Source organism: Alexandromys fortis, unplaced genomic scaffold, assembly GCF_014885135.2.
Source record: "Alexandromys fortis isolate MF-2015 unplaced genomic scaffold, M_Fortis_MF-2015_v1.1 scaffold_4, whole genome shotgun sequence".
In the NCBI taxonomy this organism is placed as follows: Eukaryota; Metazoa; Chordata; class Mammalia; order Rodentia; family Cricetidae; genus Alexandromys; species Alexandromys fortis.
The window spans coordinates 3608106-3633516 of record NW_026067944.1 but is presented as its reverse complement, the minus strand read 5'-3'; the positions used below and the strand labels follow the sequence as shown (position 1 = coordinate 3633516).

The window sequence follows — 25411 nt, the reverse complement described above, 5'->3', positions numbered from 1 at the left end:
CCCATGCAGTCTTTTACAAGTGGACATCTATAATCAAATCACATAAAGATACAGATTCAGGTAATTTCCAGGCATGTATCTTTGTTTGTTCATTCATTCGTAGTAGTTTTGGTTTTGTCTTTGAGATAGGATTCCACCTAGCTCAGGCTAGCCTTGAGGTACTATACTATACATCCGAGGATGACCTTGAATTCTTAATCATCTCACTTCAGCTTTCCGTAGTGTAACAAGCTTGTTCCACAATGCCTGACTGTGTTTTCTAGAATGCATCAGAAATCCATTTAGCAGTTCATGGTAGAAAACGATTATGATTTATAGTTAGACAACTTTTATGTACTTCTATATGTCTAGATATAGCTGCAGTTAGATGAGCTAATTTCATTCCTCTGCTTATATTTATCTCTTAACAATAGTTGAGATTCAGAACAATAATTAATAAAATTAAGGTATGGGTTCTAGTAGAACTAAAAAAATAGCAAAAAGCTTTATGTAAAAAAAAAAAAAAGCTTTATGTGTTGAATCCCCAATGAGGTTCCTCTTAGAGAAGGTGGGACCCATTACTAACTGATATGTGTTGGGAGAGGGAAAATCAGTTCTCTTTGAGGTTGTGCCTTCTCCTGGTGTTCAGTAGGTGACTTCAGGGCCACAGATTTATCAGTCCTGATTGGACTTGATGAGTTTACAAAAACAAAAGGAATGGGAATGCAAAATTGGCTTTGTTTGGAAAGAGCTCTAGATATGGGAGGAGATGGGAGATGGTTACCATTATGATCAAAATACAAGGTACAAAATGCTCAGAGAATTAATATTTTTGCCAATATATTAGCATAATTTATAATTTAAGATGAGTTTAGTCATTGTTTTCCTCTTTTTTATTTTGGTAACAAACATTTTCTAAGGTGATACTATAAATTTCAGATAAACTTAATTCAATATCAGTAAAACTGACTGCTCTGACAAGATCGCTTGGCAAATGTTAGGAGCATGGGGGTGGGGATGGGGTAAGGGGAAGGGGATGGGGGAGAGAGAGGAAAGAAGGGGAGGGTTGGGGAGAGCTTGGGGGAGTGGGATGTTTGAGATGGAGGAAGGGTGGATATGGGAGCAGGGAAGAAGATATCTACATTAAGGGAGTCATTTTAGGGTTGGCAAGAGACTTGGCTCTAGAGGGGTTCCCAGGTGTCCACAGGTATGTCCCCAACTAGGTCCTTGGTCAGTAGAGGAGAGGGTATCTGAACTGGCCTTGTCCTGGAGTCACACTGATGAATATCTTGAGGCTCCATTCTTATTAGTGACTACTGTCAATAAAGGAAGTTTGTGAGGGACTATTCCTCTGGTCATAGTGGATAATCTTTTTAATACTTGTCCACATTTGATTTACAAATATTTTGCTGAACACTTTTGAATCTATGTTGATTATAATAACAAATAAAATATAATTCCTACCAAAACTATGCTGTTCTCTAACATCCATGTGTGTATAAATATCACGCACACACATGCATGCATGTACACATACACAGAAACACAAACACAGACTATACACATATTAATAATAACAAAAAGTAAAGCAGCTTAGTAGACTCACTTACCCTTGTCCCAGGAGTTGACAAACTTCATCTGAAATCTGTGCAGTCCAGTGCTCGGCACAAGCGACATGCCAAACACTATGGATTTTGAACTGTACCAAACCATTGTTGTTCATTGTGCCATTGAGAAACCTCACTGAAAATGCAGAGCATAGGATGTGGTTACATGAAGACATGGAGTGGGGGCTGTGTGGAAATATTGGTTAAAGGAAAACATCTCATCCAGACAGAGGAAGTAAGTTATTTGAGTCCAAGTGTACAGTAAAGATATGCTAACTACGTGCTTTTAAGTTGCTAAAAAATAAATTTAAAACTGTATCATTACAAAATAACTAAATGTTAGGGGTGCTATGTAGAATTATTAGCTAGGTTTATTCCACATTGTATGCATGAAGCGTAATATCACTTTGCATCCCCTAAGTAGTTATAATTTTAGAATTTCCAACCACATTCTTGAAATACCATTAAGTAAGTAGAGATATATAAAGGTTATTGGATTATACATAGGGTCATTTTGGTTAATTTCATAGAAGAATAATGGTCTTCACTAAAATGTGCTCATTCCAAATAATTAGATATTAGCAATTGGTTGTAACTTTTTCTGAAGAGTATCTTGGAAGATATATGTTGAGAAATAGAAATTTAGTTGACATAATTTTCTCCAAAAACAAAGCTAAAATAACCCAAGTATCTTCGTGAAAAGAGATCTCCTAGGAAAATTGGGAGCATGGGAACCATGGGGGAGGGTTGGATGGGGAGGGGAGAGGCACGGAAGGGTGCAGAGAAAAATGTAGAGCTAAATAAAAGTCAATAGAAAGAAAAAAAAAAGACATACCACAGTCTTCTTCATCTGAGCCATCAGCACAGTGTGTGTGTCCATCACAGAGGTTCCCCATTGGAATACACTTTCCATCTTTACATTGAAATTCTTCATCCTGGCAGGGCTCTGTTTATTGTTGAGGGTAAGAAAATCACGGATTGATGGTTTCTGAGTACCAATTCAATTTATACACCTTTAGACTTCAGAATTCAGTTTAGCATGTGGGTGGAAGATGTTCCAATGTTGAAATATTTGAAACTTTAAATGAGTTTGGTTATAATGTGGCTTTAAACAGATCAAATGTTGGTCATCTGTTTTGCAAACGTGCTTTGAGATTGATCTTAAAATTAATTGATCTGAGAGCTCTCAAATACAGCTGGGAGATAGTTCCCTCAGAGAGATTTATTTTATTGTTTTCAAAGGAAGAGCTTTATGTTGGGAAGAGAAGAGGAACTCTGTTCAGGGCACATATGATGTAGATCATCTGAGAATGGACTGTTGTATATGGAGATACTGAGCACCCCATGCTCTGTGGTATAGTGACATTCCCAAAGAAGAAACAAAGAACTTGGTAACAAAAGAAGCAGCAAGACCTCTACTTTGAAAACAACTAATAAATATAAATCAGTATCATGACTGTATCATTATATTAAACTTGGATAGATTTCACTTAAGTCACAACTTAAAAGGATATCAGAAACAAAATATTCTCCATGAAAATTTTCTTATTAAAAGTTACTCATAAATAAACTATTTGTCGAATAAATAAATATCTAATATATCAACCATTGATATACTAATATTATTATATTATACATTATTAATATAATATAAAATATAATATTAGTATATTAAATGTTGATATACATTTACTATTTACTTCTATGGCAAATAGTGTGTGTATGCAAACACAGATATGATACAGTGTCATTAATTAGAAATCCACATAAAACAAAGGTAAGTATTGACCTTTGGGCAAAGATAATGAGAAGTATAGATAATAAGTTAATCCTGTATTTGTTCGAGAAACAATTGCTCTGCATTTGCTGGTTTAATAGCATTTGAGAATGGTGGAGTGTTATCTTTACTGATTTTTTTCAAAATGTATTAGAAAGTTTCCTACATGTGCAAAGCTCCAACATCTCTACTCTTCTTTGTTTATTTTCTCTCCTTACAAGTTTTTTTTTTTCCATCATAGTCATGGCTGGTTACTCCCGTATTGTTTGTAGCACTGGTCATCCAGTTTGTATAGCTTGCCAGACCATTCTCAGGGTTTATTTATAGTGACCAAAGGTAGAGTTCTTGAAAGAGATCATTTTAACTAGGAATCTAGCTTTGAGACTCAAATTTGAGAAGTGTTAAAAATTGCTACTTTTTAAAGGAGGGATTTTACAATTAGTTCTTCAAAGATTTCATGCAGGGGGCTGGAGAGATGGCTCAGTGGTTAAGAGCATTGCCTGCTCTTCCAAAGGTCATGAGTTCAATTCCCGGCAACCACATGGTGGCTCACAACCATCTGTAATGAGAGCTGCTGCCCTCTTCTGGTATGCAGACACACACAGACAGAATATTGTATACATAATAAATAAATAAATATTTTAAAAAAAGTTCATGCAATACGTTTGATTATATTCACTAACCACCCTATTGTTGATAAAATTCCCGGCCCTTTCTACCCTACTTTATGTTCTTTATCTTTTGTATCCTTTAAGACCAATCTGTATACATATATTAATCTTTTTGAGACTTAGTATTTTTTGTTTGTTGAGTTAGAATTAGTTCTACTTATCATAAGAATAAATAAATAAATAAATAATGTACCTGGCTTGCCAATATGTGTGAACTTGCTGTCTAATAAATGGTATTAACAGCAAAAATAGGAACATTATTAAAAGTTCTATTTGGGAAACCGATGGCAGAATCTGTAGATCTATCTGGCAAACAGGCTGCAACTGACTTGAGATGTCTCCTTCTTTATACCTTAGTCAGAGAAGCTTGTGTTTTAGCAGGCAGTGGTTATAATAGTTTCGTGACTGGTCAAATTTGTGAGAATGTGACTGGAAGTGTTCAATCATAAATATTCCTGAACCCTCAAGAAACACCCCAGAAAGTAAAGAATGCAAGAACAAAGGATACAGAAAAGGTCCCTGAAATGCTATCTTCTTGACTAACACGGCTGTTGCCCTCACAAGCTCATAGCATCTGTGATCACTTGCACAGATCTACACAAGAACAAGTGAGTCAACACTCTATCATGAATGGTGGAGTCATTCATGAGTCACTATCCTTATCTCGGGGTCTATTAGAGGCTGATGGCTGTTAAAGAAAGGACACATGTCTGCATACACATACATAACTAACTAAGCAAATACAAAATGAATAAAAACAAAAAGTGGGGGTATCATGTTGGAAGGGGGAATTGAAACAGGGAAATGCAGATGGATATGATAAAAATGCATTTCACATGCATCTGTGTGTATATATGAGTCTCAAAATTAAGTTGTTTAAAAATACAAGCTTTAAAAATATCTTTCTTTCTTCCTTTCTTTCATTTTTCTCTTTATTTCCTTATACATGGGTGTGTTCTGACAGTGAGCTCTGAAAAGTCTCTCTATCACATTATTCTTGTTCTCTGCTCTACTTCTACTATTTTTCTCTCCAAATAAAAAGAAGATCAGGAAAATATGTCTGATCATTATCCCTTGGTAGCAGAAAACAGTAATTGGATAAATTTGTCTATTTTAAGCTTTGAAACATTCTATATTTTAACCAAAATCTAATTTACCTTAATAAAGATATTTTTAGGAAGTTACAGCTGACTGTTTCGGCAAATTTTTATATCAGGAGAAAAGTAGGTTATAGAACTAAAAACATAATATTATTAGGGAGGTTCTAGTAAATGTAATTACCAATTTATTTCACAAACACATATTTTTAAACAGATTACTGAGATGACAAATGGCCCCAAATGATTGTATTTTCTACAAGGAAGCATAAACATCTTACTGGAAAGATTTCTCTTTCTTCTGAAGACTATCATTATTTAACTTTCCTTTAGAAGATAGGAGAACTTCAAAATAGATGCACCCACATAAATATATACTCTATAACAATATATATTTCAGCATATATTAATTTTATAACATAACTGTACTAGTTTCAGACCTATAATTGAATATTTTAATATAATCCATTATGGATTATTGTTAAATTATTTATTATATTTTCCATAGCTATTATAATCATTATGTCAAATGAAGTTACAGTGACAGTACTTATTTGTGGACACATTTATTGTTAGTGTTGCTTTTATTATTGTGATCAAGTTATAGTCAGTTGGAAAGGCACATGTTAGTTACAGTAAGTATAAGAATCAGTATAAAATTTTGAATGAAAACATGTTCCCTGTCCCTGTCTGAAAATGATAATTTGTTGTCTTTCTGTAATCAAAGCTGTTAGGATTATACTTGTAGACCCAGAAAAGAGAACTAGCTCAGAAGGCAAAAAAAAAAAAAAAAAATTGGATGAGAAATTACAGAGTGGTAAAAATGGCATATTCTTGCTGAGGTGTTTTGATATTATAAAATTTTAGGAGGTATGCATAAGCTATTTCAAAACTTTCCATATATGTATAATCATGATTTTTATTTTTTGGAATATATACTATTTCAGGTTACTAGGAAGTCTTTAATACAATAATTTATTCCTTCTGGAGCCAGAAATCTTATTTCTGATAGTTTTATGCCCATGGTGAGAGAAGAAAAAGGTAATATTATTCAGAATTGAATTTCCCCATCTTCTCTTTATGAAGTCTCTATAGCCCTGCCTCATTTAGTCACCATATGCTTGGTTTTTTAAAAGAAACTAAATTGGTTTCTAAGGCACACACCACACAAGATGGGGAGGGCTCTAAGGCCCTGAGTGTAACCAGGTGCCATTTGTGAGTTGGATTTATGCTCTAATGACTTCCACGTGAAGACTCAGAGAATCAGAAACAAGCAATGGGAACACATTCATAAGAGACTTAGCATAATAAATATCTACTGTGAATACTCAAGTTCAACGTGACTAGGAATTATTAAAAAGGACAAATAAAATAAAATATGTTTCATAACTTACTTAAAGCAAAACTTTCAAGATATTCCTAAAATATCTCAGAAGACAAGAAAGTGTTTAAACACTGGAAATAATTTTTAGCGTATTTTTCCACAATGTTTCTGAAATGATTGCCAAAGCAGAACACCAATATAAAGAGGAATGTGTACCCAACCTCATATTCATTACTGGCTTGATTATCTTCTTATGCCAAATCAATGTTTCTATAACTGCATTTCAGTCTTTTGCTATTAAAAACATTTTGATAAAAAAAAAAGACTACGTGGAAGACAGCTGGGTCACTGAACTTCTCTTTCCCAGAAGACTGTCTTCTAGGTCCAAGAGAAACAGCAACTCCCAAGTGAGTCATTTTTCATGCAGTGATGTTCTGTAAGAGATCCCTCTATCTTGACTCAAAAAAAAAAAAAAAAAAAAACAAAAAACATTCTCTTAAAAACAAGATGCTCATGACCAAAATCTAGCTCTAGGGCAAACCAAAGGCAAAGAACCCCTTCATATCATCATGTATGTTCGTTTTATTGGCTGCATTAAACTACGTGATTTGGGTTACTTTCTCCCACGTAATTTTTTTGTGGTATTTTTCAAAATACTTGATACTTTATTTTTCAAGAGTAAGAACCATATAAAAATCAAGAACTAATCATTTGGATGAAGAGATGTTTGTTCTCTTACACAATATCTACTATTTTAGTTTCTTTTATCTCTTGATTTTAAAATAGGAATGTAAAGACCTGTGACTTGTATGAATTTTGTACTTATAGTTTTATATATGAAAGAATGTTCTACAATGATTTCAATTGCTTAGATTTAATAACAGACCCACTCTCCTACAGGTTGATATATAGCTTTAAAAAACTAAATTGCTTCAGATGGGCTTTATTATTTATTTACATTTTTGAAAAGCAAGCAATTATTCTATAAAAGTTTCTTGTCATGACAAAATTTGTGAAAACATTGAGATGACTAACCTGCTGTGAGGATAAATACCTTTGTGCTAGCTATTTTCTTGTTCCCTTGTATAATATTCTGTATGTCTGCACATTTAACTATGCTATACCAAATACAGACAATATGTCATCCTTCTTAGCATGTACACAGTAACTAGTCTCATAAAATACAGACAATATTGTTATCTGTGCACTTTTCATTGCATAGTATTTTTTTTTGTCTTCAAACTTGATTTTATTGAGTTTTACATTTTTCTCTGCTCCCTTCCCTGCCTCTCCCCTCCCCTTCAACCCTTTCCCACGGTCCCCATGTTCTCAATTTACTCAGGAGATCTTATCTTTTTCTACTTCTCCTGTAGATTAGATCTATGTATGTCTCACATAGGGTTCTCATTGTTTTCTAGGTTCTCTGAGATCGTGATTTGTAGGCTGATTTTCTTTGCTTTATGTTTTAAAACCACCTATGAGTGAGTATATATTATAATTGTCTTTCTGGGTCTGGGTTACCTTACTCAAAATGATGTTTTCTAGCTCCATCTATTTGCCTGCAAATTTCAAGATGCCGTTATTTTTTTTTTTTTTTGCTGTGTAGTACTCTGTGTGTAAATGTATTTTAATCCTAAATTGATTGTTATTAATTTTAAGTTTTCATCAATGACCCTGAAGATATATATTCTCTTTGCTTTTCTGCGTAAGTTATATTTTAATATCAACTCTGACTTCATAGAATCTTAGTCTCTCCTCTTCCCCTGCTACTATCTCTTCCCTCCATTAGAACAAAATCCCTTATGGTTCAGGCTTGTCTGGAACTTAACATGCCATGAAAGAGATAGACGGACTTTTAAATTCTGGTCTTTGTGTCTTTCTTGGGTCCTTTTCCTTGTGTTTGTTTTTTACTATTCCAATGAGCAGTTTTGGCTTTATCTTATTATACTTTAATTCATTTTATTATTGTCCCATTTTATAGAAGCCCAGAGGTGAGGAGACGGGGGAGTGGAGACATTTTCATTCCTCAGATAAAGCAGGTTCATTTGCCTCCACCAGTGGCTATGAAGGGCTCTTTCTCTATTTGCCCCTTGAACTCAGGTATTGTGTAGTTTGATCTCTAGCTAGTGATTCTTCTTTGGAAGGTTCTGGAAATTTTAGGAAATAGAGCTTAGCTAAGGGAAATAGTGAACTGGTGTCATATCTTGTTTTAGGAGTCCCTTCCCCACTCTCACTCTATCCTCCCTTCCACCGTCTCTCCGTCTCTCTGTCATTCTCCATTTCTGCCTTTCCATCATAAATTAAGTAGTCACTACTGTATGCTTCCACAAACACCACATTCTTCCTTCTTATGGGCTCAGAATCTAAGTGGCAAGGACTGTGGACTGACTGAAGTCTCAGAAACCTGAAAACAAGCAAATTCTTGCTCTTTTAAATTGACTTCTCAGGTTTCTGAGCACAGTGATGGATAGCCGCTTATGAGGACAAATTGCTTTTGTCTGGGGTGGAAAAGTCATTCTCTGGATTTATCCAATCTAGATACTTTAAAGCATTTAATATATAAGTATGCTCATCTGAGAACAAATATGTCTACATATGGCTAATACTTAGTCAAGGTAGTAAGCTACATTCCTCCACAGCCTCTGCATCAGATCCTGCCTCCAGTTTCCCTTCTTGTTTTCTCTGTATGATGAACTAGGAATTATAGGGTGAAATAAACAATTTCCTCTGAAAAAAAAAAGTAGCCTACTCCTATTAAAGACAGGTACCATGATATGCCAGACTTATGTGTATGTATATATATACATTTTATATACATACAAAACACAGACACATTATATATATATGCATACACACATACAGTTTGCTAATCTCAGTAATTGCTTGTTTTGTTTGATTTATATCACTGTTTCTAAGTCAAAAACAGCTGCTTCTAAATCAGATGGGAGATTAGTTGATTGGGTTTAAAGCCAACCCTTCCTAAGTAGCTTTCATAATTAATTTTGTGGCTTATTGTTGGGGCTAGAGAATGACCATAAAACTGAAAGCAGGCCACTTCCTGCGACAAAGTCAACAACTTCAAGCCAACTGTGAGCAGTAGAGAAACAGCTATAAGCATCATTTAACCACACAACAGGATTTAGCCTTAGATAATAATCTAGAAGAAAGCAATCATGGAAAAATTCCTCTTCTGAAGGATGATTTGTATCAGAGAAAAAATGTACTGAGGAGTAGGTCAGCATAAAGTAAGTCAGAACCCATGTAGAATCACAAGGACAAATAATTCAAAAAATTAAAATATCATATGTATGGGAGAACATACATACTTTGTGTATCCCTCTCTAAACCTGTCTGTCTCTGCTGTCTCTGTGTTCTCTTTCTCTCTCGCTGTATATGTGTTTGTTACAGTGCTTTGCTTTTTCCTACTGTTAAGGTTAGGGATTTGGTAAAGTACACAATAAGCAGGCTTTAATGCCAACAGCATTCAGTGTTAAGCTCCTCCACTGCAGTTGTTTTATTCTGGCTGTTTCTAACAAGTTAATGATGTTTAATTTTTTAATTGGGTGTCTCTGGCATCCAGCAGTTCAGTAGCTCGTCTCCCTCCTTGTCTCTCGGTAAGATCTTGGAAAAGTGAAAATTCTCTCCTCACAGAGCCAATTACTTTACTTTGAACTTCATTTTAAATTTTTACTTCAGTGAATAGAAGGCAAGGTTCTTAATAGAGAAGTACTTGATATGCAAAAAATGTTGCGGATTCCTGCTGTGAAGAAACTCACATAACCATTACACATAGAAAGAGGAGGGACAAAAACCTATACTACTCTGAGAAAGACAAAACAGTATATCAGAATGCAAGCGTTTACAATGCGATTTGCTCTTGAAAAAGGTTTCACCATCCTTGGTTTGTTCGTATAACTGTGCTGAGGTGTGCACTATTTCTTACCTGGGATGCCCAAGTAATATCCAGTAGTGAAATTTGCTTTGAAGCCCCTGCTTGCCGTTATCCTGCTTGTGATGAAAAGCACAGTCATCCTGTTGGTGGTGGAGAACACGTCCTTCACAGGGCCAGGCCCTGTATACACAGCTGCCCGCAGAAGAAAAGAGACTGTGAGGTGTTGGAATCTCAGCGATACCTGAAGAATTTTATCTCCATCTTCTAGAGGAAGGACTAAATGCAGCATGACTCACCAAAATTAAGCCCACAGTCTAAGAGTTTAGATGTTGATTTTTAACTGCTTTATCTATTAGAAGTAGAAAAACACTTCTGGAACAAAACAGTTTTGGTGTGGGAAGTCCTGTACATGTGTTTCTTTAATTGATTAACGAATAAAGAAACTGTTTTGGCCTGTGATAGGGTAGAATAGAGCTAGGTAGGGAAAACTGAACTGAATGCTGGGAGAAAGAAAGCATAGTCAATGAGATGCTATGGATCCACCAGCGTGGAAAGATGTGAACTGCCAGCTAGAACCTTGTTGGTAGGCCACTAGCCTCATGGTAAAATAAAAAATGAAGAAAATCAGTTAGTTGTATATGTAAGAGCTAGCTAGCAATACACTTAAGTGATTGGCCAAGCAGTGATTTAAATAATACAGTTTCTGTGTGGTTATTTTGGGGCTGAGCAGCTGGGAACAAACAAGTGGTCTCTTACAAGACAATTTCTATCTGAAAATTACAATATAATTTAGTTATTCTTCTATGATTCCTACTTATCAGAACTTATTCTGTTGATTTATGTGAATAATTATAAGTAAAACAATAAATTAATATTTTTTTGATCATATAAGCAGTATTTTTAATAGGAACACTTTTAACTGAAAATGAAATAAAGCAACCATTTAAAATTTGTTGACAAATGTGTATACTGATCCAGTTGAATGTTCCCCAAGTCTTGCTGGTCCCCATAGGATCACTGCTGATTTATTCAGTGTGTGACTCTGACAATTTCTTCCAGAAAGCTGTGTTCTAAAACTTTGTGGGATTTTGCTGGTATGTCTGGGGAATTCTCACTATTATGCTAGTCTTTTGAGGTTGGATTCTCATGGTGAATTTTCCTTCACTTGTCACACGCAATTTTTATATAATAGTTCCATGTTTTAAAGATCTTCAGGCCAGAATTTATACTTATCATGAATTAAGTCACAAATACAGTTAGATAAAACCCTTTTTGTGCTGAGAAACTATAGTTAGTTCATACTTCTCAGATGAACATTTAACCATCTTCCTAATTTAATATTTAATTTACCTTACCAAAAGCTAGTTCTTTCTTAAAAAGTAATGTTTAAATGATATAATATAATCTTATGTTCATTAATAACTTTTAAATATGCTAACATGTATTTGGTTATCCAGACAAAAATATTTCTCATGTATAATAAAAAGTAATAACCAACAGAAACAGTGAAAAATAAATATTGGCTAACTTTTGTATCTTTCTAAGCTGTTAAGAAGTAGATGCTGAACATAGTGGACAATGAGGACTACTGAGAACTCAAGAACAATGGCAATGGGTTTTTGATCCTACTGCACGAACTGGCTTTGTGGGAGCCTAGGCAGTTTGGATGCTCACCTTACTAGGCCTGGATGGAGGTGGGTGGTCCTTGGACTTCCCACAGGGCAGGGAAACTTGATTGTTCTTTGGGCTAATGAGGGAGGGGGACTTGGTTGGGGGAGGGGTAGGGAAATGGGAGGCAGTGGCGGGGAAGAATCCGAAATCTTTAATAAATAAAAAATAAAAGCACAACTTGACATGTTTTAAAAAAAGAAGTAGATGCTGCTACAAGCAATAATAAGCAAAACAATGTCCAAATATAAAATAAAATGACTTAAAATCCTGACTAACAACAAATATTCTAGAAGAGTATATCATGTCACCATTGCAAAGATGTCCCATAAGAATACCAAAAATTCTCTGGGAGGACTTGGCAGAGGAAAGATCATGATCAGAATACAGTGTATGAAAAGAATCTATTTTCAATGAGCCAAAAATATCCAACATGTGACTTTGCTGCCATATATTCATTTTGCCAGTGGTAAAGTTCTGACATCTGCTTCCACATGCTGTCTCTGTGTATCAAGTGTCTTGAGTTACACAACTTTCAGAAGACTCAAATTTCAGTCTTACCTAAGAGTAAGGAGTCAACTTCTCCCCCATCTCTCACTTCAACCACATCATTGATGCTTTCCAACTCAAACTCTTGAAAATGAAGTTGGATATTTTTTCCCTTCTGTGCATTTAAATTCCATACACCTTGAAAATAATAAATAGTGATGATTAATTTACAGCCTATATCTTTGTATCTCGACTAAGTATCTACAATCTTATTTATTTTCATTGCTTTATTTTGTTTTGAGCTAGGAAAAGTAATACATTGGTTAGATCTTAAATATATGTTGTCATAATTAAATAAAATTTGATATAAACTCATTATTATTAAATTTATTTTATACAAAATAATAAATACTTTATTGGCTTTAAATAGCCACTTTATACTGTAGTGCAGTTTAAGAATATCAATAGGTATTAATAATCTACTTTAATTCACTTAAATTTCTTTATTTTTGTTTGCATTTTGTGTGTGTGTGTGTGTGTGTGTGTGCAGTTGAGTCCTACCTAGGCATGCACATGGGTAAAACATGGCTATTTCCCAGACCATGCCTCCTGAATTGCAATCTTTGTAAAACTGGATGGAGAATGTGGATTTGTAATGCAGATTACACAGTCTTCAGATAATCGTCATGAGTCTCTCTATGGAATTACACTAGCCCAGAGAGAACTTTTGTACAATGTTTTGTAGATTGCTTTCTCTAAATTTAGATATTTCAGCAGCTTGCATTATTCTTTTATTGATTCTAGGAGTCTAATCACATTCCTCTGGCTGTATTGTTCTTCAAGTCTAGTATGTGTTTTCTAAGGGGGAAGGTATTACGTTGACTTTGCGCTATGAAACTGCAAGTTTGCTGTACGTACTCCAAGGATTATGTGTGAGCTAGGAAAGTGATGAAAATATCTAGAGCCAGGGTGACTGCATCAAGGGCATTACTTTCATGTTTTTATTCTGAAATTACAATAGTAAAAAGTGCTATGAAGAATGATTGTGAGACTAGATTGAAACCATGAAAAGTGAACACCATTGCTTTGACTCACTTAAAAACTTTGCAATGAAAAGTAGGCCAGAAATCTAAAAGAAATCAGGGAAGGGTTTGGAGGGAGGAAAGCAAGACAGGGGAAACGAAGTTACAAATACTGTCAAATATGAAGGAAATAAGAAAGAAGTAATATTTCTTAGTAGGAATGCTACTGTGTCCATTTTGACAAATTCATAATCTATTTCTCTATTCATGAGGGGAATAACCTTGTTATATACATTTTTCCTTGATAAGATGAGCAAGAAAAGACTCACAGAAAGCTTGATTAGGGTAGGTATCTGGAAAGTTGGGAGAACTGAATGTTGTGTTTGGCTCCCATAATTCAAAAGGTCCTCCGCAGTCAGCTAAAATGGATTAAGAAACAGTTATTAACAACACCATGCCTATTCCACAGATATTTTCTTAGATGCCAAACATTGTAAAAACACATTTCCTAGAATACTAGTTTTGACAGATTGATTTTACAAACTGTATAAGTTGTTAGGAATACATGTTAGTACATTGGTGTTTTTAGTAGAAAAGTTCCCAAAAGCTTTATATTCTTACTTCCTTTATAAGTTTCAAAAGATTATAATAGTGTTTACGATTGCCCATATTTATTTGACCAATGGAAATATTTTGTTAAGTATATAAGAGAAAATCATATCTGCAGAAAAATGTGAATATTTATAAGAGAGAAAATGCCATCCCTGCTCTACCATCTAGAAGTAGAGTCAGTGCAGGTATGTCATTGATCTAGCAATATAGACTTTTTGATCTTTTATTATTAAGGTATTGGGTGGAAATGATGCTCAACATTGAAGTGTGTGGTAGTCAGGAAGGGAGGAGAAACACTTTCTCTTCCCGTTTATAATTCTGAGGAAATCATGCTCGTGCACATCTGTGATCCAAGATCTTAGAATATGGAAGCAGGAGGATCTGGAATTCAACCTTCCTATATTACATGAGAGCACACACACAACCTTTCCAAACAAAAACAACAATTCTTGGTTTTCTTTTCTGGTTAGATATGTTACTCAACATTTTGTCATAGTTGAGATTCCCAGGGTTTAGTTAAATTTTATTATAAAATAGAGCCTACATCTTCTAGTTCTATGATTAGGTATACTAACATTCTAATATACTGAATGTATGTTTTCTTTTTACTAATTATGAACAAATATAAAACAGTTTAAGATTTTATTGACTGTTTTAGGGACCCCAATTTTAATACTCGCTACCATTTAAAATGATATATTTATATGTAAAAATGATTTCCAAAGTTTAAGATGCCTGGCTAACTGTATGAGGATTTTCCTTTTAGTGAAGGCATATAAGGTTAGGATTTTTTTAATACTCAGTAAATTAGAAATTGAAATTGAGAGAGGGCAAATTAGACTATATCCATGCAGAGCTTCAGTCATATGTTCTTTCTAGTAATTTTCTATACATATCATCAGTCTTCTTTACCTAAACCACTTGAACATCTTCTGAGCATGTGCATGTATGTCTGTGTATGTGAGATTCTATGTGTATGTCCATGCCTTTGTATTTGTGTGGTTTCTATGCATAAGCATGTGTGCATGTGTGTGCATTTATGAGAGTGTGAAAACACAAGTGTATGACTGTGTGTTTGTGTATGAATGTGTGTATTTGTATATGTGTGTGCTATGTGAATGGGTATAGTATAAATTTGTCTGTATTTGTACATAACATATTTGTCTGTGTGCAGTTGAGAATGGGTATGTGCTTATGACTGTATATTTGCGTGAGTACAGATTCAGGCATGTGTACAATATATTCGAGCTTAAATCTCTATGTATTATATTCATACGTGTGAATGTGTTTGTTTGTATGTATTATGAGTATACGTATACTTATATGTGAACTTGCAAATGTGTATTTGTGGATGTGTGTATATATATGAGTGCATGCACATGTTTGCCTATGCTCACTGTGTTTCAGTTCTTAGGTGTGCACATGTGCACGTGAATGTGCGTAAGTACTTGTGTATGTATATATGTGTAAATGTGTTTGTGTGAGTTCATGAAAGTTTAACTATATGTGTTTGTGTTTATCTGTTTAAATGTGGATATGTGTGCACGCATGTCTGTGTGAATATGTTTTATGTATTCATAGGTTTGTTGTGTGCACATGATTCTTATGGGAAGTTCCATAGACTGATGAGGCATGACTCTAGAAACTGCATTCGTGCTATGCTGTTAGGGAATCGAGGCCTGCACATACAATGGGAGTAAAACATCCTGACTGGCTTGGAGGGTCTGTTCATTGACAGAGTTGGATTCTCACTTTTAATATTCCTAGGTGCTGTTATTTCAAATGTTTGTAATTTGATTAATCTCTTTTTATGCCATAGAAATCTCTACTGTACCCATGATGTATTTATGTAGCATTCTCTAAGGGAGTCTTCACAGATGGAGTTATGTCCTTAAGAGATTCTGCTTGTAACCTCTGTTTAAGGCTGACATTTATAAGGTTTGTGTATCCCAGAGGTGGCAAAGAGGAGAGCTCAATCCTCTCATAGAAAGTTTGAATTTAACACGTGGAAAAAACAAGATAAGAAATGAAGACATAATTTCAATTACTGATAGGCTTTTGACTGTTACTTATTTATGGGGGAAATAATATATGTAACTTGAGAAACAATTTAAATCACATTGAATTTAGATGAAATTAATTTTAGTATTCTCAATTGTTATCTATTATTTTAGTAATACACAATAAATTTTTAATATTATATTGAACATGGTAATAAGTTTAGGTCCTAATCTGAAATTACATCTCCTGTGAGAATTTGGGGTCCAACTTTTAAAAATTAGTAGTTTTAAGACATTTTTGTAGCTATTCATAATGTATATATTTTCATCAAACTTGTAACTAATTAGTTTAAATGTTTATTCGTGAATATTAAATTTTATTTGTTCTTAAAATAAAGTTAACCAATGATAATACTAAATGAGGCTACTTGTTGTAAAGGTAAAGCAATGAAAACAAAAGAAAGTAAGAAAAAGTTCTTTGGTGAAGGATTCTATTAATGCAATTAAGACCTGTGTGTGCTAGGGGTTGAATATTAGGTTGGACAAACACCACAGATTTCTGTTCTGCAGGGAAAGGCTAAGAAAGCATAAATGTAGACTAATTCCCATATGGAGAACTTGTCAAGTTGTTTAGTAACGTTTTTCAAACTAGCTCACTGTGTGTTAAGACATGAAAAATGGCTTACTTACATCAGGAAATGATAGAGGAAAAAAAAAAACCTTAGAATATTAAAATGGTTAAAGCCAGTTTTTCTTAATTAGTTGAGACTCTCAGAAATTACCCAGGAGCTGAGTGCTGAATTATTTTGCCTACACATACTGTACTTTGTGAGGGAGTCTCAGAATTGGTTTTCAAATTAATATGATGTTTGTTTAACAGAATATTAGCTTTTGTAAACTTCTTCAAGTAGAGAACTCTTATTGAAATTAATTGTATCAACATCACTGGCACCATCCTGAAGCTGATGGAACAGAGACTAAAGTGACATGGTTGAGGAATCCCTGCAGTTGTGAATATTCAGAAAACTAGACCCAACAATATTCTCAGGAACCGAGTAGGTACACGGTCTGATTATTCAAACACTTGTCTGAGATTTCTTATTTAACTACTCTGTAAAGAGAAAGAGAAAGGTTTTAGCCAGTCAACCATGGTTTCCCTTTAGTTTTGCTTAAACAACTCAGTGATCTGGAATCAGAATAGCTCTGCACAGATAGGACTTCTATTGACCCATCTGCAAAAGGCATTAGAAAGAAATTGTTCAAGATGCGTTGGACGGTAATTAACATTTCCGCTGTGCTAAACATTGGCTCAAAGTGAACCACTTAGAAAGTGGAACAAACACGTTCTGGGCAAATTCTAAATTTATATCTTAAAATCCCATGGGTTATTCTAAAAGTACAATTTCCCCAGTGCTAAAACATGCACAGATGCTAAGCTTCTGTGCACTGAGATATTGTGACTTTTCTTTTACTGACTAGAATAGATATGATGATGGTACACATAATATTGATTTTAACATGGACAACAAAGTTGTAATCATTTATTTTATGTATGATAATATAAAAGCTATCTTAGATTTTAAAATTTAAGAAATGTGATTTGTCTAGTATTTTAAATATGGAGCATCTGAGATTGTACTATGGAAACTTAGAAGTACTCATCAAACTAGTAGTGATTTTAAGAATTGCTAACATAAAATTGTGCATAAAAATGTTTTATGCTATAAATTTAGAGGGACCACAGAGAATGTAAGAGTACCGCCATATTCAAATGCCACAAAGCCCAAATTACTGCATTCATATTGGTATTAACCCAAAAATCTAGTTCTAATGGCCAGAAGAGGAATATGACAAAATATCAGGATAGCAAAAGAATTCTCAGTGCATATTTATTAATATTTACGGGTTACTGATTCATATGACACTAGAAACCAGGCAGATACAGTGAATTACAGCTAGGGTAGAATGATAGACATTGGTGCCGAGAAGTACACCTGTGAATCTGCTTAGTCTCAGCAGACGTGAAGTTCATTCCCAGCACTGGAAAAAAACAAAACTTCTGCCTTTAGTGGACTTTATAGCAGTATTTTATTGTCTGTTCATCAGGGTTCCTACCCCTCTCTCTTTCATATTTCTGAGTGCCTCATTTATTCATACATTTCTTTAATTAAATCTTGTCTACTTCACACATTAACCATGAATAGTACACTGTTTAAAATATTTGTTTTCCTATCATGTTAAAATTTTCAAAAACCACCTGTGCTGATACTTCTTAGGTTTCTTCGGCAGTGTCATTTGCAGAGTGGATATCTATGCCTTAAATGAATGATGGGAATGCTGCATCATTGAAGAAATATTCAAACATTTCAGTGTGCAATGAGAGTGAACACTAGCCTTTTGTTAGGAACATAGTGAATATTCAAGATGGCAGCATGAGGCCTGTAGGAATTACATCTTTATTTAGTAGCAGCTCATTTTTAAAAAGATGTCAAATATCAATCATTTTTTCTAGAGGACTTTGGGCTTGATCAAGTCATGTAGCTGAAAAAAAATCTTCTTAAAACAAAAGCAAAACTAAACTAAACAAACAAACAAAAAACCAGATGCATTTAGTGTGTTTGTCCATGTGTAACTGTGTGTGTGTGCGCGCGCATGTGTGTGTATGTGTGTGTGTGTGTGTGTGTGTGTGTGTGTGTGCATTCCATAGCAAGCTTGTGAAGGTCAGAGGATAACTATGGGAGTCAGTTCTATCCTCCTTCATGTGGATCCAATGAATTAAACTCAGGTCAACAGGTTAGGTTGCAAATGCCTTTATCAACTGTGTTCTTTTGCCAGGGTCTTTTGCTTTTCATTTGTTTGTTTTGTTTTGTTTTAGAACGAAGTTTTAATGAAGAAAAATATATGATTTTCTGGGTATTTTAAGTGTTTCAGATAAAAGGAGAAGAGGAAATTCTGTGTTTGAGTGTTCAGATATATCACAAAATATTCCCCTTGGCTCTCTCAGATTCCCATGATCGCAAGACTGAGGGTATGCCTCAAAACATACCACTGCACTGAGAATATCCTAAAAGATAGGAGCTGTGTTATATAAGTATCTTTATCTGTGATTATCCTTTTATGGTCTGTCAAATGCCATAAAATAGTGTGTGCTTCTTCAGACATGAATAAGATGAATGGTAATAAGGTTTCTTTAAAATTACAGCTTTTCAATTTGACCTAAGAAATGTAGGCATATGATCCATTTTGTTCTTTTGAATTAAAAACTATGGTAGGATTGGAAATCTCAGTTATTGCTCAGCTATGTTGCTGCCAAGGGAGGGTATTCCAAAGCCTTGTCAAAGCATCATTTCAGGATGTAAACATTTCCCATTCATTAGGGATATCTGGTCAAACTTTGGATTTAATATTTGCTATCAAATTATTCCAAAATGGAGTTGGGGTGTGTGGTGGTTTGAAAGAAAATGGCCACCAAAGGGAGTGGCACTCTAAGGAATTGTGGCTTTGTTGGATTAGGTATGGCCTTGTTGGAGGAAGTGTCTCACTGTAGAGGTGAGCTTTGAGGTCTCGCATATGCTCAAGATACCACCCAGTGTTTCAGTTCACTTCCTGTTGCCTGAAAGATATAGAATTCTTCGGCACCCTGTGTACCTGCTTGCCACCATACTCCCAGTCACCACGCTCCCTGCCATGATGATAACGGACTAAACCTCTAAAACTCTAAGCTTCCATCACAATTAAACATTTTCCTTTATAAGAGTGGTCAGGGTCATGGTGTCTCTCACAGCAATAGAAACCCTAGCTAAGACAGAGTGTTTCAGTCTTAACTGAGCTGTTATGATTTTCAAATCCTTCCTAAAAAGGCAACTAGAACCTCAGCCGCTGTTCCCCCAAGAGAGTAGACTCCACTCCTCTCCACCAATGTGGCACTGGAGTTTGTGTTTTAATGAGAACGAAATAAAAATTAGTACTGTCACTAAATTTAAGATAAAAATTACTAAACATATTTTTAGATTACTAAATCATATTTTAAATATGATTGACAACCTTATAACAAGTGAGTATCTGTGAATTCATTATAACACATCACTGGCTAGATACAGTTTTTCTCATGGTCTTTATTTTTACTTTGATTTTCCATTGAAACACATTTAGGCTGAGATAAAAATAATAAGCTGAAACAAGACAGATTCATGACTTAGAGAATACACAAAATGGGTTTACTTACTAGGAAGCTCTGGTGGAGGTGTAGGAACCAAAGTTGGTTCTGGATAAGGACTCTCACTACACATTCCATTTGTTAGGTTTATGTCATCCAGACCTATTGTACTAAAACCTGGGTTTCTAAATGCATTGAATACAACCTGAAATTCAGAGAGGCATCTATTATTATTCCACTCTAATAATTTCTGTCTTGGCTCTTCTTATGTCTTAATAACTCAATGGAACCAGTATTGCCAATTATACAATGCATAATGAAATACTCCACATTGAAATATTGATAAAGCATACTGTTTAAGTTCTTTTGAGAATCTCAACCTTTATCTTACATATAAATCTTAGCAAAAATATTCATGCATGTCTTCTTTCTGAGTTAGATTATAGTCTTATGATTTATTTATCTCTCTTCTCCTGATTTTATCATACTCTGTTTTACTTAGTAAAGCCTATACATAATTTGGATGCAGAGAGAAACCTCCTGCCAATTATATTAAAATTCCAAATGTTTGTTTTCCCACATACTAGATACGAGTACTGAAGAGCAGACACTCTGATTATATCATTTAAATAGGGAAAAGGGAACACGAAGAAATGAACAGCATAACATGAACATTCAGGATCAACCAGTACTGGTCCTAGTTCACTTAGGGTTCTGAATTAGCATTCTTAGGAAGGTGCTAATCATAAGACGAACAACCAGTCTTGGTCACAGCTCCTGGATTTATAAATACCACAGTAGGTTCTCAGATATTGTGACTGTTTTCAACTGTACTTCCTTGGACCTATCTTCAATAACATAAGAATGAGACAAACATAATACTTGCTGTGTGGTATTTGCTATCTGAGCCACATAATACACATTGTCTTATTTGATTTTTTTTTAACAGAGAGTGTATTCCTCAATTCATTATTTTTCCATTAATTCTGTAGGTCTCATACCAGATATATTCCAATAAGTGTGAATTATTCCTATTCCAGAGGAGAAAAAAAATTTAAGGAGATAACAACAAGTTGTTCACAACTTCTCAATACAACGGCATAATAAAAATGTTAAGTTTGTATTCTCCAACAGATGACAGTATCCTCTAAGCCCTACTGTATGACTGAAATTCCAAATAGCCCTGATCCTCATGATGACCATGGTATGTCCTATACCATCTTACCTATGAATATTTGTGAATCAATAATAGTAACAGAACAACTTTCTGTGCGGCAATTTCCTCCATCCTTCAAGGAAACTCCTTGAAAGTCAGGATACTCTAAAGGAAGTTAAAACTTTCCATTCTGCAGGGAGATTCTTTTAAACTCGGGAAGCAGATCTATCACTTACTAGATTTGAGAGTTTGCTCAAACAGATGGGGTTAACTGGGTCTGCCCTCCCCAAGATTTTCTGTTTTAAGAACTGTTGAGAGATACTCTTGGACAGGCTGAACTACCTGGATAGGCTGGGGAAAGCTGATCTGATCAGAAAAGGCACTCTCCAACCTCTGAAGTGTTTCAAGTTTCCAGCTTTGGTGACCCATCATCTACACCAAGGTGGTGCAGCTGTCTTTGAGGAATTTCTGCTCCTGTAAGTAACCCCCACACCCACACTTCTGTAAATAATCTTCGTAGAACTCATTGGCTCACAAATTTGGACTTTGTTGGTATCCTTACTTTGGCTTGCCTATGGTTCACTATCTGGGGAGAGTAGATGTTGGTGCGTATGTCACCAGAATTAGTGTCACACAATATAATTATAACAATACACTGTAATAAAATTTGTGCGATAGGAATTATTAATTTACATTCAAAGCTTTAGGACCGTGATTAACAAAACCATGGAAGCTAATCATGAATGAAGTATCATCATGTGCATTTGCGACGTGGCAGTATCTTTTTTCTTGTAAAACTAAGACCAAACATACTGTACCGGACTATTACAGGGTTAGAAAAAAAACCTCAATGGCCAGAACTGCCTGCAGAAATGCTGATTTTCTCATTTTATTCATCTATTTGTCTCTGTTTGATATTCTATTTTTTCTTTATTGAATTATCAGAGAACAAACAAAATTAATGAAAAAAATTCAGAGTGAAGACTAGAGTATGAAAAAGTAAAGGGAAGGGTGGCAGGAAGAAGGCAGATGAGGGTCACTGATTATGGCTCTATGTCATAGGGGAGGATCTACGCCTTTAGTGATGACATTGTTCAAATATACATCTTCTAAAAGTGATACTAACTTGTATCAAATTATTCAATTAAAACATTGTTAATTTGGTCAAGCTAATAGGGCACATTATCCTATATTTTAATAGCAGCAACCCTTAGGAAATAAAGGCATTAAATTCTTATCTGGAAAAATTAATTCAACTTAATGCAGAATAAATGATCAGAGACTTCCCAATGATATGGCTCATAAAATTCCTTTCTAAAGGAAATCTACCGAGATTAAGTCATAGTGGGGTTGGCTGGTGGATATTGATGGACATGGATGTTTAACTATGAAATGATAATTATCTGGAATGTGTAGAGCTGAACAAGATAAGGCAGACAAATAGAAGAAGGTATTGATGAAGGGAGCTGAAGCTGCCTTCTTTTCTAAGGGTTTTAGAATGTTAATATCATAAGTGATTCCTCAAAACTAAAAGAAAAAATAAGGTAGATTTGAAAAGAAGAGAAAGTTACTAGGTTTTCTCCAGAAACTACTTTACTATATCATTGTAAAGTATACTCACACATTATAAAAATACACATAGAAGTTACAAAGTATTTTTGCAAACCTTAAATTTCCCTGTTTCATTAAATGTAACTTGGCCATAATTCCAATTCCTCCCATAATTTCCTGTTCTTTGAAAAACTGTCTTGTCTGTGCTTTCATCACTGCTGATTTGGATGCTTAAGTTGTAGACATTTTCACAACACATGTAATACCTGGAAATAGGAAAAGATGTTTAGCTTTTAACACATTGAATAAATTCATTTAGTTCTTTCTGCAGATTTTCTTATATTTAATTATATATATTTTTTTTTCCTTTGGGTGTTTCTGGGCAAGAGGGTCAGGGGGCCACCAATACTTTGCTGTTCTATCAATTGTAAAAAAAAAAAAAAAAAAAAAAAAAAAAAAAAAAAAAAAAAAAAAAAANAAAAAAAAAAAAAAAAAAAAAAAAAAACAATAATGCAGGCATTAAAACTTTAGCTATCTGATTTGAGGCTGGTTCCCTAACAAAACTGTTGCTAGCCCCTCACAAAGATAGCATTTCAGTATATCCAACCAGAAGTCAAGGACCTGATTGGAAACATACCAGAAATGAAGGCAGGCAGGCTCCGAAGCGAGCTCTAAAGAGAGGCTCAAAAGCCCCACTCTTTCGTTTCTCCAGCATCGTTCCGTTGGTGTAGAAATGTAAAATCCTGTAAAGCCAACCAAGAAATTTTACTTGCTTAAAGCGGGTAACCATTTAAGATGAAGCTTTATGACATGTAGTTTTCACATTGGATGAGGTATCAGAATAGAGTCTGGAGTGGTTGAGTCTGCCATAATAAATTGTTTAGGAAAATCACTCAACTTTGGATTTCTTACTTTAATTCTAATTTTCCATACATCTAGAAAAACTCATAGCTTGACAGGTAACCAGCACATGGTTGATTGTATTTAGATATTCTGTTTGGTTAACTAACAGGATACACAATTATTAAAGCATACATTTGATGACAAGGCTAAACGTTCCAAAGAACACTGGTTTTATATCCCATTGACTACACTGCATATCTTTACATAAGAAGGTGCCTGATTTTATAAGGGTTTTTCATATTTCTGTATTCATTTGAATGATAACTAATCAGATCACTGTGGAGCAGGCAGCATACTAATCCATATAAAAGCTTTTGAAATAGCACAAGATACTGCATAAGTGCTTTCTGGTCTAGAATTCATTATTCAAGCCAATGACTTGAGTCATTTCTAGTCTGTGAAGTACAGTTAGGTAAGAATATCTTAACATTCTCTTAGGGGAATTTACTTCATTCTTAGTTCGAAACTCATATATTAAGACAGAAGCAGGAATTACCCAGCAAAGCATGCTACAAAGCAAATGAAATATTAGACTAATAGAATTGGATTGTTATGCATTTTTTATGAAATGCCCAAATGTGTTTGCTTGAAATCAACATCTTCTCTCCTGTGCCTTTCAACAGAAAAATATAGGCAATGTTGTATATAAAATGCAATCTCATTCATTTGTAATATGCAGAGTAAGAATAAGATATGAAGAAAAGACATTCAAGTAAAAATGTTTATAAACACATACTTAGACCAATGAGGCAAAAATTATCTGGAATAAATGAGTGTTCTATCAAGGTGAGATAGTGCTAAAAGACTTATAAAAGTAATATATGCACATGCATTGCATTCGTATTACAAAATGCATGAATGTGTTTCACAGTTTATACTAGTAACAGACTACTCACATTTTATTTATGCTAAAATATTTCATGAATATTTTAGCTTTGTCTGGTCTCATATAGATGAAGCTATGTAAAAGGTCAGCTTCAGATTCATCACACAAGTCCCAGCCCCTGCTCTCTATGAGCTCCCAAATAAACCCAGTCGGAATTCATCTTGCTGTTAGTTGCTTAGAGCATGATAAGAAAGAAGTACTGAAGTGGTCTAAGTGCTTGAAAACTTTTGAGTTAGCTGTTAATTGTGTGGTAAAAGCAACATCGTGCTGCTATGTCTGTTCTGGCATGTTCACCCAACACAATCCATTTACTAGTTATAATTTGAAATGTGCTAAGTATCTTATTCATTCATTTAGCGGTAATATATTTAGATTTGATTGTATAATTAATATGACTTTTTATTAACTAAATTATTGACTTTACATCCTTCTCCCTCTCTCTTTTTCTCCCACTCTCTCACACCTTCTCTCCTCTGCCTGCCCCTCAATCCAAGCCTCTTCTGTAATCATGCAGAAAGGGGCAGCCCCCCATGGGTTTCAGCAGAGCATGGCTTATCAACCAGTACCTCAATTGATAATTGATCGAGGAGGGCACAGCCTACTATGGTACTACCCCTGGGC

At 34.6% G+C, this 25411-nt stretch overlaps 1 protein-coding gene across 2 annotated transcripts in view; it reads right to left on the bottom strand.

Annotated features, from left to right (window-relative positions):
* Positions 1-25411, bottom strand: part of Tmprss15 (transmembrane serine protease 15) — a 100532-nt gene that overhangs the window by 27234 nt on the left and 47887 nt on the right. For both annotated transcript variants that reach the window (XM_050148935.1, XM_050148936.1), the window contains exons 13-20: positions 23639-23744; positions 23117-23267; positions 20364-20499; positions 13856-13945; positions 12577-12702; positions 10399-10539; positions 2422-2532; positions 1590-1722 (exon numbers count right to left, since the gene is read on the bottom strand). In XM_050148935.1, the coding sequence (XP_050004892.1) occupies positions 1590-1722; positions 2422-2532; positions 10399-10539; positions 12577-12702; positions 13856-13945; positions 20364-20499; positions 23117-23267; positions 23639-23744 (994 nt within the window). The remainder of the gene's footprint in view (positions 1-1589; positions 1723-2421; positions 2533-10398; positions 10540-12576; positions 12703-13855; positions 13946-20363; positions 20500-23116; positions 23268-23638; positions 23745-25411) is intronic.